We start from the raw sequence: 13192 nt of genomic DNA on the forward strand, positions 1-13192 counted from the left end.
CACTTCGCTGAACTGCGTTGCGTCTGCACACGGCTGTTCCGCCAAGTGGCTAACTGCTGCTAGCTGTGCTAGCTAATAACAACTACGTCAAAAAATAATTCATGCAAACGAACGGGCAACAGTCGTGTTTTAGATACTGGTAAAGTATGTTGACAGCTCGAGTTCAGCAATTAATAACTTTGTGCGAGGTTGATCATTTAGCACACAGTACAAGGTTTTAATCTGGAAGAGCGCGGGCCACTGAAATATGGTGGATATTAGATATTAGGTCATTAGATTTTCGGATCCAGGGAAGCCATTTTTCAGTAGATTGTTATGATTGTAAGACCAAAGCAGCAATGACATGCCTACGGATGAATGCGTTTTGATAAATGCTTTGATTAATGATCGGCGGCGATCTAATTGAGTTCGATTAGGTTCATATTTCGTGCTGCAAATTCATTTCGTAATTAACATAACAGATGTGCTGAGGACTTGATCATGGTTGTTAATTCCTTATTCCGCGTGTGTTTCGTACTGCTATAAATTGCGCATTTGACTGGAGTAACTGAGATCAACCGAGAAATGTAATCATCGATGGCTTGAATTTTTCATAGTATGAAATAACCAGTGCACGTAATGTTGCTCATTTTGACATGTTTTAAGGCTGTATAGCCGTGGACACGTTTTTTCTTATTTCTCAGGCACATGTCCTGCTTGTTAAATTCTGTATAACGACAATGGGCTGAATAATAAAACTAAAATAACTGTACAGACCTTAAATAATACTACATTGTGTTGAAAACATGCTCAGCCTTCCAGCGGAGATATATGCAGCAGATAAGGTTACACTTTACAATCCTGACAGTTAATTGGTGGATGATCTTTCCATTTTTTCATTGTTTCTTCATGTAATGGACGTTCAAATCTGATCTTCAACTAAGGTTAAGGAGCAATCACAATGTAACAGTTGGTGAACATAACACAGATTCTTTGGGGGCGGGACTGAGTTGTTGGCCTTCTTTTGGTTGCCTTATGACTGTGAGATGGATGACTGATCACTGTGGCGTTGATGACCCAGGAAGGATAGGTTCAAGAAAGCTGATCTGAGAACAGCTGAGTTTCTTAATTGTTCATTTTGAGTGGTACCAGCCCAAATGGACTTTTGGTGAAAAAAAAAGAAAAACAACATCACTTATTTCATTCTGTAGGCTATAAAGCTGCACCTTCAGTTCTTGCACTTTCCCTTGTATGTGTATTGTTCTTCTCATGCCATCCTTTCATGGGCCACACTGTGAACCAAATGCCTGAAGCAGTACACACGGTAGAGCTTGGTTGTCAATGGAATGATCCTATGAACTTACAGAAAATTAGGTTGGGTAACAGTCTGTCCCATTGTGAGAAGGTCACAGGTTTAATCCACGTCAGCTACTGTATATCTCCTGTCATGCCTTAGAGCAAAATACTGAACTGTTACAGGTAAGTAGCTTACTTAGGCTATAACTCAACACTTAGAAGTAACTGTAGAAAAGAGCATCTGCTAAATGTCTCGAATGTGCAGGTAGCGATTTCACACAAATGCCTTACAAGCTCATCTGCAATATATGTTGTGCTCTTCTGTAGGCAATGAGCACACACCTGCTGCAGGGCAGTGATCTGCAGTTGACCTGGCAGTGTGAAATTTCTTTGGTAATGCATACATGTAGAGGCATCTGTGTGCAAAATGTGCACTTCAGGTCTCAGATGAGCCTGCTGAAGAGAAAAATGTTCTAAGAATTCTTATCAAAAGCATGAATGCAGTTGGTATTATAGAATGCCATGCAGATAAAGAATTATATTCTAAATGTGACCTGAAATTATAAATATTTTGGTTATGATGACAACTACAACTGATATGCACCCAAATAAGATAGTTAGATAGTTTGAAGCTTTAATTATATACATTATGGTTGTGACATGATCAATTACTCTTTTCATTACTATCATGAGCTATTTGTATACACAAAACCTAAAGTAACACAGCAGTTGCTAAGGAAACCAGATGTGACCATGCTTTTTAGATGGATGAGTCTTTTAAAATCATGACTTTTTGACTTAGCAGTACTCTTTCAATGGTTAATAGTATTTAAAAAATAAGAGGTCTCATATCAAGTTAAGTCATACAGTTTTTGATAGTTGCTTCCTAAATTATAGGTTAGGGTTTAAGGTTTTGTCATTTTTGTTCAAGCCTAATGACAGTGGTCTGCATTTTACCAACAAACTAAATATTTGTAATGTGTGAATTTCTCTGGGTTTGAATGTGGGGTGTACAGATTTTCGTTTTGAAACCAGGTTATTACTGGTCCCCCTGACAGGATTAGTTAACTCCCCATTCAGCTTTAGCAAGATTGGATTAGATTTTGGGAGGCTGAGACTGGTTGGAAGGGGCTGATTGGCCAATGGATGTAAATAGAGGGTGGTATTAGGACACCAGTTCTCGCTCATTGGCCAGTCAGCAGAGCCGGTGCTTTCCCATCTGCCTCATGCATCTCAAGGATAATCCCCTAGAATACCTCCACAGATGTTTGCAACAGAACATAAATCGGAAGAAGAGATTGCAATGTGCAGTTTCTCACAGTTAAATAACTTAAAGAGAACTGGCAAAACCTCTGAAGGCTGCTTTTATTGGATGTATTTTGGTCTGTTTGGAGTTAGTTTTCTGTTTTAAGTCCATGGGTTTGTTATTTTCTGCAGTGTCAGTGCTGTAAAATGGATGCCTTGAAAAATTTACAAGTCAGTAATGTCTCATTGTTGATAGATGGTGACAAACTAGAAGCATTATAAATCAAATCAAGGTTTGTTAAATTAGAGTCTATTATTTAGAGTAGTAATTATGTGGATGGAGAAAATTAGGAAATGACATGGAATAAAATTCACAGGGATTATACCAGTTCCTCCACAAGGGGGTGTATAACCCTGGACTTCTTGTCTCGAGTATGGTCCTGCACATTCTTATGAATCTTTGAAAAGCTGTTTAGCAAAATAACACAACTAAACTAGCTGTTTACAAGTAACTGATACATTACATGTAAAATTTATGGTACAAACTGATACAAGTATGGAGCATTAGATGGGCTGTAACAAATTAGAAAGCTGTGGACACGATGTACAGTACTACACCACTAATAGATATAATATTTGTGAACCTAACTGATCAGTAGATGCAGTAGAAACTGTCTTCTGAAAGATTCTAAGCAACCTGATAACTCCCTTGAAGTAGCTATGCGATAGTCTGTGCCTGTGATAAAGTCAAGGTGGTGGCACAGCGTGGGGAATATTAAGTGTGTCTAAGCTTTTAATTAACCAGTCAGCCCCTTAGACTTTCCAGAGGGACCGAACACTGTCACATACATACAGGTGACAAATTAAAGGAAGAACCAACATTAAGTGTCGTAGTAAAGTGCTAGGCCACCCCATGCAGCCAGAACAGCTTTAATGCATATTGGCATTGATTCTACAAGTCTCTGGACTCTACTGAAGAGATGGAACACCATTCTTCCAAAAGATATTCCCTCACTGGGTGTTTTGATGATGGTAGTGGAAAGCACAGTCCAACATGTTGGTCCAAAATCTCCTATAGGTGTTAAATTGGTTTGAGATCTGGCGACTGCAAAGGCCATGACATATGATATTTGCGGTCATGGCCTTTGCAGTAACCCGAGGCCATGACATATGATTCACATCATTTTCATAATTATCAAACCATTCAGTGACCCCTCCCGCCCAATGGATGGTGGCATTGTCATCCTGGAATAGACCACTCCCATCAGGATAGAAATGTTTAGTCATAGTATAAATTTGATTACTTAAAATTACTTTGTGTTGATTTGCAGTGACCCTTCCCTCTAAGGGGACAAGAGGACCCAAACCATGCCAGAAAAATGCCCCCACAGCATAACAGAGCAACTGGATCTCCTCAGTGTAGGGGTCAAGCATTCAGGCCTGTACCGTTCTCTTGGTGTACGCCACACTTGCACTCACCCACTTGTTGAGAATATGGTGAAGGATGATTCATCTGACCATATCACTTTTTTCCCACATTTCTGTAGTCCAGTTCCCATGGTTTGTGCACCACTGAGCTCTCAAATGTGCATTCATCTTTGTAATGAGGGGTTTATGCTCTGCAACCCTACTATAATATCCCTCTCTGTGTAATTGTCGACGGACTGTTCTTGCTGACACAGTCTGATCATGTCCTGCATTGACATCCTTAGTCAGACACAGTCTGATCATGTCCTGCATTGACATTCTTAGTCACCTGAGAAAGAGTTGCTCTTTTATTTTTTCTTACTTGTCGCACTAATGCACGAGCATCACAATCATCAAATATGTCTTATTGACTGGATCTGAATGTAGATGTCACTTCAGTCACTGTGCCTATTGAAACACTAGCCAGCCTTTGTGACTGAAGCTCCTGCCATCCGTGCCCAAACAATGAACCCTCTTTCAAAGTCACTTAGATCTTTTCCTCTTGCCATCTTAATACAAAACCAGAATGAACTAGAACTACTCAGCATTTGTGTACATGTCACAGAGCACAATTGATCTTTTAAGTAGGACTAGATGATAATATCCTTTAACTGCACGCATGAGGCATGCTGAGTAAATTGAATGGTACATGGATTGCCTTTGTATGTATTTAATTGCTTAACTGTACTATGCAGTACATTTTTGTTAGGTTTCTCCACCCAATTATTCAGGTTTTTCCTTTAATTTGTCTCCCATCTGTACTTAATGCTCAACTATGAGCCCTGGAAATGATCTTTTACATAGCGAATCGTATGGTAGATCATCTTAACAAACAAAATTTATTGCAAACCAGAAGAAAAAGCATGCAAGAGTGTTGCTTAATAAAATGACATTTTAATTTGTTTTATGACATGAACACGTGAGGACATACAGTACATGTAGTGGAATTATTATGATAAAATGAAATATTTATATATTATGATTCAGAAAGTACAAAAATAAAGATTCTATTGTGGGAAAATTCGTTGCAATCCCATTAGAATAATATATATATATTTTACATATATAACTGAAATAATTAAATGAAATAACATGATGTACAAATAGACTATGATACAGTCATCTTGGTATTGCCATTTTTACATCAACCTGCTCAGACAATCTGTGCCTGTATTTATGTTGTAGAATATATATCATTATGATAAACTGTAGTATAAAAACTAGTGGGAAAAAAACAAGCCATTTCAATGCTTTTATTTTTTATTGAAGAAAAGAAAAGGAAGTGTTAGTGTAAATCGCAGTACAGCATGTGTTAAGTCTATGGGTTTAGGCTTTTAGGGATGAAATGAGTTGGAGTCTAAAAAGATCCATCCAAAACTGTACAGTAATCTGGCATACCAGTGCACATGTGATGTCTGTCTTTGCAAGAAGTGCTTCTCTTTAATTTCCATCATCAGAGGTTCACTCGCATTGTCTTGCTTGTTCAGATTGCCACTATTCACATATACACCTGTTTTGTCCTTTGTGGCCGAAGTGCTACAATGAAATGGAGTCTTAGTGCAAGCTGTTTCACTGTCAGTGGTCTGCTGTTCTTTTATTGTCTCCCCCCAAAGCAGCTGGATGAACGAGGACAGGAGTCGCACAGGTCCAAACGCCCAGTGTGCGAGGCTGTGGTGCTCCACCAGTGCATAGTTGGATGCAAGCACTCCATCAACAAACAAAGTTCCAGCTTCTGTCAAGGGCGCATACACTCCCATACTCTCCTCTACCGAAACTGAGATGATTCGCGATGGACGTACATGACCCTCTGCTGTATGGATGAGAACGCAGTGTCCTGTTTTGGCTCTGCTTGCAAACTGAGCCTGGTACTCGCTGCTGTCGAGTCTGCAGTGGGGGGATAAAAAGACCAAGTGATGTGGAGTAAGAGTTAATCTATGGCCATCTTCTGTCTCCAGAGACAGAAAAGTAGACCAGCTTTCTTGGTCCTGGTGCAGAAACAAAATGACTTGGCTAAACACAACTTGGCCTGTCCCAGACAGGGCCATGACTCTGTCCCCAGGAGCCAGTGATGACAGGGTCTTCTGTCCCCCTCCAGCTACAGTCACCCGGGCCCAGCCTGGGAAGCAGCCACCTTTTTCCACTGCAACAGAGTGATCTGCAGGAAGGTCAGCAGAAAAAGCCAAGATGACTAAACACAGATTATGTTCCTTTTCTGTCTTAAATGTCCTGATACACCATCTGACACAGTTAACAGCATGATCTTCCATGACAGCTCCCTCTTTAAACTTACCTGCTTTTACTGAGCAGTGGATATGATATTTGGACTCATAGTGGACCCAGTCAAAGCCAGCCTCCACAGCCAGCTGGGCGAGCAGACCGTACTTCTCTGTTTCTCTGTCGTCGGTGGTTATATCCACGGCCCGGCCTTCATAGTGCAGAGAGCCAGGAGGATGGTGCCCGTCCTCATCCCAGGCCTCTGTCACACGTAAGTGTACCCCTGGCCACTGGTTCATCACTGCAATAGCCAACCTGTTCAAACAGTCCTTGCATCGCTAGAACAGAATGAGACAGAGGGAGGGTTTTCAGTATGAAACAGTTTTAGCTAATACATTGGACATATACAATAAAAAAGAAATTGCAGTAAAGAAATGTACACACAGGTGTGTTTGAGGTAATTTAGGAAGGATGTCTCCATGACATGCAGTTATTTGTCTACCAGAGAACACTTACAACATGAAAGACATCCAGCCCAGCACATATCTTGGTCTTGATTTATAAACTTGGTATCAGGCTCAAAAATCTTTTGTATAAAATTCAAAAGAAAACTGCATTTATGTGTACATTTAAGATATAACTTGGAAAAATACCCAGATTCATCACAACGAGAGTCAAACAAACGTTTTAGTAAATATTTTATCATCATTCTTTTTTTACTTTTTTAAAAATTATCAAAGACTAATGTGCAAAGCATTCAGGTAGCAATTAACCGTAATCCTGAATGTGTAGTATATCTGGAAAATGTTTTTTCACCCTTGATGTGTAAGGATCTACAATCTTTTGGATGAATGAGTCTTTTTTTCTAAATTATAATTCCTATATTAGTCCATTATTTTGTCTTTTAAATGTATCATTGTAGCCTGTTGAGGGAGGAGGGTAGGGTTGAGTTGGGCAGCGGGTTTATATTCAGGGAGGAGTAAAAATACCATATTGTGTGCATTATACTGTGAGCTATACTTGGATCTTTGGATATTTTAGAACTTGTAGAACTTGAAAAATTAAGGGAGAATAAAGAAAAATGATTCTCAGGTTAATTTTAAGATAATGATATTTTTCATCACTGTCTGCAGCATGTGTAATGCACAGTGAAAGACATGTCTCAACTAAACTCAAGTTGAAGTGACAGACACTTGTAATCATTTATTAACAAGGGGAATGGCGCCTAAGAAGCCAAGAGGTAGATGCAGTATGTGACTCTACACCTCAGTACAGACAGACTTCAGTACAACTCAGAAAAAGAAATGATCCCAGTATTTCAGCGCTGGCTCTGGCTCCCAGGATATGATTGTTTGTCTGCTGGCATTATAACACAATTCCTCCTCTGCTCTGCTAAAGTCCATCTCCACCTTGCTCAAACAATCAGAGTACAAGAACAAAGCTACTGTAGCCAGTTTGGCACATTCCTTGGCCTTTTCGACAGGGTGACAGAATAATCAAGGCCATTCTCTGCCTTTCCAGATTGTTCCAGGCATGAGTTTCTCGCTTTTGCCCCTGAGACATTTGATCAGAAAAGTGCACAGTGACTCTTAACATCCCCGTGGGCCGTAATATTGCAGACTGGGTCAGCATTGTCACAAAATAGCAAGCTGAAAAAAATGATGAAGTCAGCATCCTAAGTGATACACTCATCATCATCATCTCCTGAATGTGAATTCACTTGTGACTTGTGAGGTGGCAGGTCCTGTGGCCCATAATTGACTGAATAAAGCTTATTTTGGAGCTGAATTAACAAAAAAAGAGTGTGGGGGGGTGGGGGGAGAGAAAGTGGTGGGACTGTGAGAGAGTGAGATGGAGAGAGAAAAAACTTGATTGAGAAGAAAGAAGTGTAGCGGAGAGAGCTGAGGTTGGGACTAAAGACAGAGGGCAGAGGGGAAGAATGTATGGGCATGTACTTGGGAATGTGACAGCAAGAGTGAGAAAGCGAGAGAGACAGAAAACAAACTGGGTACATTTTTCTCGCAATGCCATTGAAGAGAGGCGTTTCATTGTCAGAACTACAATAGTCGCTTTTCCGACGGTGCCATTACTTCAGCAGGCGGGAATTTTGTATAGGCGACCCCTCTGAGTCTCCAAATGATGCACAAAGAGCGTCTTTCACATCTGGGCAAAAGAGGGGCACATGCACACATACACACACTCACACTGGGCATCAGAAGGGCACACATATACAACCGCAGATTTCCATCACAAAAAAATCAGCCGGGGAGGGGAAGGAACACAGATTCATATCCTAAACAATCACAGAAATCCGCAGCATCCAAAACAGAGCGATGTGTGAGTGTCAGGAAACCCTGTGCCATACAAAATATTTTGTCCAAAAGTTGTTCATCTCGCTGCCCAGATCTTAAATCCTCTTGGCCACTAGTTGCCTCCCCTAGGCATGATCTTTAAATTTGGATACCTATCCAAAATAAACAATCAGGAATTCAAGTGTCTGGATATTTCTCCTGGCACACTGAGAACCTGCCATAAGAATAGTTTTATTTCCAATAACAAAGACTATGGTTAAAGATTAAAAGGAAGTGTTCCTGAAGGAGAACTGGGTCTCTTAAGGGGTAGTGTTGAATTACATCCTGATCTTCTTATCACAAGAAAAGGGAGGGGAAGTTTGGTTAAAACTTACACACTGTGTTGAACACTTGTTTGTGTGTTAAGAGCCTGGCAAGGTCTCGCGGTGAAGAGTACAGCAAACAATGAGTGAGGTTATAGGTTTTGTTTTGAAGGTACCATGCTGCATTTGCACAAGTATGACATGTAAAGTCAATGTGCAGATGACTGTCTGCTCTGTTTGTCCATTTATTGAACTTACCATTAACAATCACCAGGTATCACTGGGACTGATGGAAATGAGTGATCAGGTAAACCATCCCCTTCAATAAAATCTTACAAACTGAGGCTGGTAACTGAGCGTGACCTACGCCGTCTCACCTTGGTCATGAAGCGGTCTGCATTGGTGTTCTCCTCATCTTTGAAGATAATGTCTGGGTTGTAGTTGCACACAAGTTCGTTGAAGCGCTCAGAGTTGCGTGTGATCTTGCCCTCTGCTCTCCCGCTGGCCCCGAGGTTGTTTTCTGAGAAGTTGGGGAAAAACTGCTTGTAGTGCATGGCTGTGAGTTTCCTGGGCCTGGAGCGGATGCCGTACCCAGGGCCCGGTCCGCATCCCTGCACCAGCCATATACAGGTCCAGGCAGCAAGCAGGCCAGGCTGTGCCAGGCGGGCCCACCAGGATTGCTTCATTGGGGAGGGTTGGGGCTCCCAGGAGTCAGTGGCTCACAGTGCCTACAGTGATAGCCCAGTTCCAGGTGTGTGATAGCATGTGAATGAGGATCAAATTTTGGTCCATTCCAAATCATGGAGTATTAGTGCTGATATTTTTTATTACAAAAACTTACTAAATGTTGGGATATGCTGGTACTTCTTTTTACTGTATTCACCCTTAAATAAGAAAAAAAAATGAGCTTAACAGTACTAAGATAGATGTTCTAAGTTGATTGTTTTTATGATTGACCTGAGCAAAAAGCTACAGCCCAGGGAATGATCTGACTGGCTGAGATCTAAAGGTTTCTTAAGTTTGACATCAGTTATTCAAAATACGAGGACACAATGGCTCTATAAGGTTTCTGTCCAAATGTTTCATCAAGTTTCAGCTGCTTCTAAGTCTCTCGAGAACCGAAAGTCATCTTCTCGCGTCCTTCGCAGGTACCCGTCTCGACGCAGGTGTTTTTGTGGGTTTCTGCTCACTTACCGCTTCTCTCTCCACGCAGTTCCCTTGACGAGACACACAAAGTGACGCACGCCTAAAGCGCGACGGCTCCCTGACTCAACAGCGGTTCCTACGGACGCTCCCGTGGCGCTCTCATCCTCATTGTCCATCCAGAAATGCCTCTGTTGTGAGTTTTTTTTTTTCCTCCTTCTCTCTTTCGTCCACCGTCTTCTGTCGCGTTTCAGCGTTCCTGGCCACCTTGCACCAGCCATTGGGTCTTATTAGCGTCCGGACAAGATTGCCCTCCCTTCCTCTGCGCGCTCCCACTGCGACAGCACACGCCTCCAATTCAACCTTACAAAGGACATATGATTAGCCTACTCATGTTAACACAATGACCCCTCCAACCCCCCTCCACCTCATCAGAAATTTAAGGGTAAATAAAATTCTTCCACCGCAAACTGCAAAGTTAAATCGATGCTACTTAACACCTCACCCTAAATTTTCTAAAACTTTTGAGGCATCAACTTTGTGAGGCACATTTAGAGAACATACAATATGTTTACAGTTGGGGGAAAAAAATCATGACAACTGAATATCTTTGAACCAACATGCCCTTGCTTCTGTTTGCTCATCCCACCCATCAGAGTGGATGGGTCAACTCTGATGACTCTGTGCATGTGTTATTAATAGGCAGAGTTGAAGGTGAGGGTCTAAGAGGGAGCACAAGTGTCCAGCCTTGACACCCCTGACTGTGACTTACAGTGCTGCCTTCCTGTGTTTGGGGAGCTAGGTTGACCCCCTGAACCTAGTGCACCCAAGACCCCATCCACTGGAAACACCCGCTGGCCAAATCAACAAATTATTTTTATCCATCTCAGAACAATAGCTGGGAGAGTCATAAAATGTGTCAGATAATGTCAAAGAGGGAGCAGAATAGAAAGGAATCATTGTGTCTCAGGGGTCTGACATCTGTAATCACATACGGAAGCTTAAATTTATGGCAGATTAAAGGTCGTAGTGTGTCACCATCCTATCTCTAGCTTCCTGGAACACTTGAGGACTCAATGCATCATGGCCAGTTCCTTCACAGTGACTTTGTTTCAAAGAATCTTTGGCCTACTTCACAACAGAGTGGCTCAGTTCTTTCTGGTGGTTTATAGTTTTTGTGTCAGATCATATCTTGATGGTTTGCTGTGATTGCATGCTAAAGATGCTTCCAGACTAAATCATTGTTAAGACAGACTGATCTCACACAGAAAAAATTCTTATCTAAAAACTACCTTTGAATTTCTCATGGTGTGCCTGACCTATACAAGGGCTTAAAATTTATGTTGCTCTTGCGTAGGCTTGAGGAATAGGTCACTGAGCTCCACAGTGACCATGGAAAGGCATCCTTGTTAGGGAAGTTTCCAGTAGATTCCCAGGATGTTGTGGGGAGGGGTGGCAAGGCGAAGCTGCATCTTCCTGTCCTCATGATAAACATGGAAGAAGGTTCAAGTCTGGCCCAAGCAGCACAGATGAGAGATATCAGCCGTCATGAAAATGCAGGGAATGACTCAATCAAAAAAAAGGCAACAAACACTTTCATATCTACAATTACCCACACCGATGTTTCTTTCCAAAGCCATAGAAGAGAAGAGATTTCCATCTAACATGAAAGGGAAAGGAAGGAAGCAAACATCTGCGGGTTGGAGATGGAAATAAAGTCATTATTATTAGTTTGTATTTTGGTGCCCCCATCCTCCTGCCTTCCCCAGCACTCCCCCTGCCTCCTTCTGGCTCTTAGCATTTTACTCCCCCATTTCAGGATGGGAGTACATGGCTAGATGAATGGTTTGGTTTCCTGCAAGAAAATGAGATCTTTCCTGCCTGGGTTAGACTACCCTGCTTTGTTCTTCCCAAATGGAAGTGCGCTTACACCTGAGCTAGTGGTCAAATACAGCATGTACCTGCACACCAGGTTTTCCTTTCCCTGTAAAGCTGTTGGTGAAAAGGAGATGCTAAAAACTGGATCATAACTGGCAAATACTGGTTACCTACAAGCGCAGCCAAAGCTGCTCTTTTTTTAAGGATACATTTATCATAAAATAGAAATTAGGTTTTGAAACAATGCTGGCTTTGACATCTCAAGTGTTTGTCTTGTCTCTTGCAGCTGAATAGACACTCTGCAGGATCCACTTCCGCAGATGGAGGCCGTTAGAAGGGTTGTGGGGGAAAAGGAAAGTCAAGGAACTGACACCTAACCACCTCCCTCCCTGTTCACACACACACACTTGTCCTTTCTCTCTGCCCACCACAGCACCGCCCATTCCACTGTCTCTCACCGTGTTATCAGTGCAGGAAGAGGCAGGGTGGTGCATTCTGATGTGGCTGCAAACACTGGATGATTCTTGGCTTATGTATTATAACTCTGTGCTGTAACCTTGGATGATACACCTAACACTGTATGTGTCATGTGTTGAAATCAGGTGTACCACAGAAAGTGATGTGAAAAGTATACAGAAACAATCCGAGTCCAGGTTTAAGTAGCTTTGCTCAGCCTAGAAATGGCCTTTGAAAAAGAACACCAGTGAGCTGAAGTTGGGGCGATGGTGCACTGAAGTGGACAATAGACTGAGAAGGGTGGAACTTCCTGGCCCTAGACAAGCAGGTCAAAGGTCAGATATGATGCTATACCTTGTTGTGTGGGGGAAAAAAAGATAATTAATGTACATTGTATAGATTGGTTACTGTATGCTTAAAGAGCTCTCTATTAAACTGAATTAAAAATGTGATATTACAGGTTTCTCTCTAAAAGCCCACGTCACACCATTCACCCAGACCCAATGACTGTGCCAGTCAATTGTGTGAAGCAAGTGTGCCGTGAGTGTGCAGGCAGGATGGCGGGCAGCTACGGCAAACGGACAGTATGACCCATTATCAGTTGATTAGCGGGCAAGTCTCGCCTTTTCCTGTGAGTGGTTCTGTATTTTTGAGCGTACAAACGAGGGAATAACAGCCCCTAATGCACTTTGGCATGAACTTCAAACGGACGACTGTCAGGAAAGCTAATCTGTGTCTTTTCCCCCCTTCATTCTTATGTTTTGACAATAAAGATAGCCTATCTCATCCCATTACAAGCTGCCCGCCTCCTGCCCTGTCCCCGATATGCCCGAAGACCAGTCCAATAGAGTGTGTTACCCAATGGGACTGCTGGGACACTTTGATTGCTCTGCTATCGAC

General features: G+C 42.0%; 1 protein-coding gene across 6 annotated transcripts; it reads right to left on the bottom strand.

Moving 5' to 3' along the window:
• Positions 1–4867: 4867 nt before the first annotated feature.
• On the bottom strand, positions 4868–10242 carry dhh (desert hedgehog signaling molecule). 6 transcript variants are annotated; one of them, XM_041049746.1, is made up of 4 exons: positions 10010–10242; positions 9657–9699; positions 9193–9543; positions 4868–6539 (listed from the first exon to the last, which is right to left on the bottom strand). In XM_041049746.1, the coding sequence occupies exons 3-4, from the start codon at positions 9499–9501 to the stop codon at positions 5322–5324; spliced, it is 1527 nt and encodes a 508-aa protein (XP_040905680.1). In that variant the 5' UTR covers positions 9502–9543; positions 9657–9699; positions 10010–10242; the 3' UTR covers positions 4868–5321. The 6 variants fall into 6 exon arrangements, with proteins under 6 accessions (XP_040905680.1, XP_040905690.1, XP_040905663.1 ...); XM_041049756.1 differs by lacking the exon at positions 9657–9699; XM_041049729.1 differs by having other exon boundaries at positions 9193–9699.
• Positions 10243–13192: the final 2950 nt, after the last annotated feature.

The sequence above is a fragment of the Toxotes jaculatrix genome, chromosome 2 (assembly GCF_017976425.1).
Source record: "Toxotes jaculatrix isolate fToxJac2 chromosome 2, fToxJac2.pri, whole genome shotgun sequence".
Taxonomy (NCBI): Eukaryota; Metazoa; Chordata; class Actinopteri; family Toxotidae; genus Toxotes; species Toxotes jaculatrix.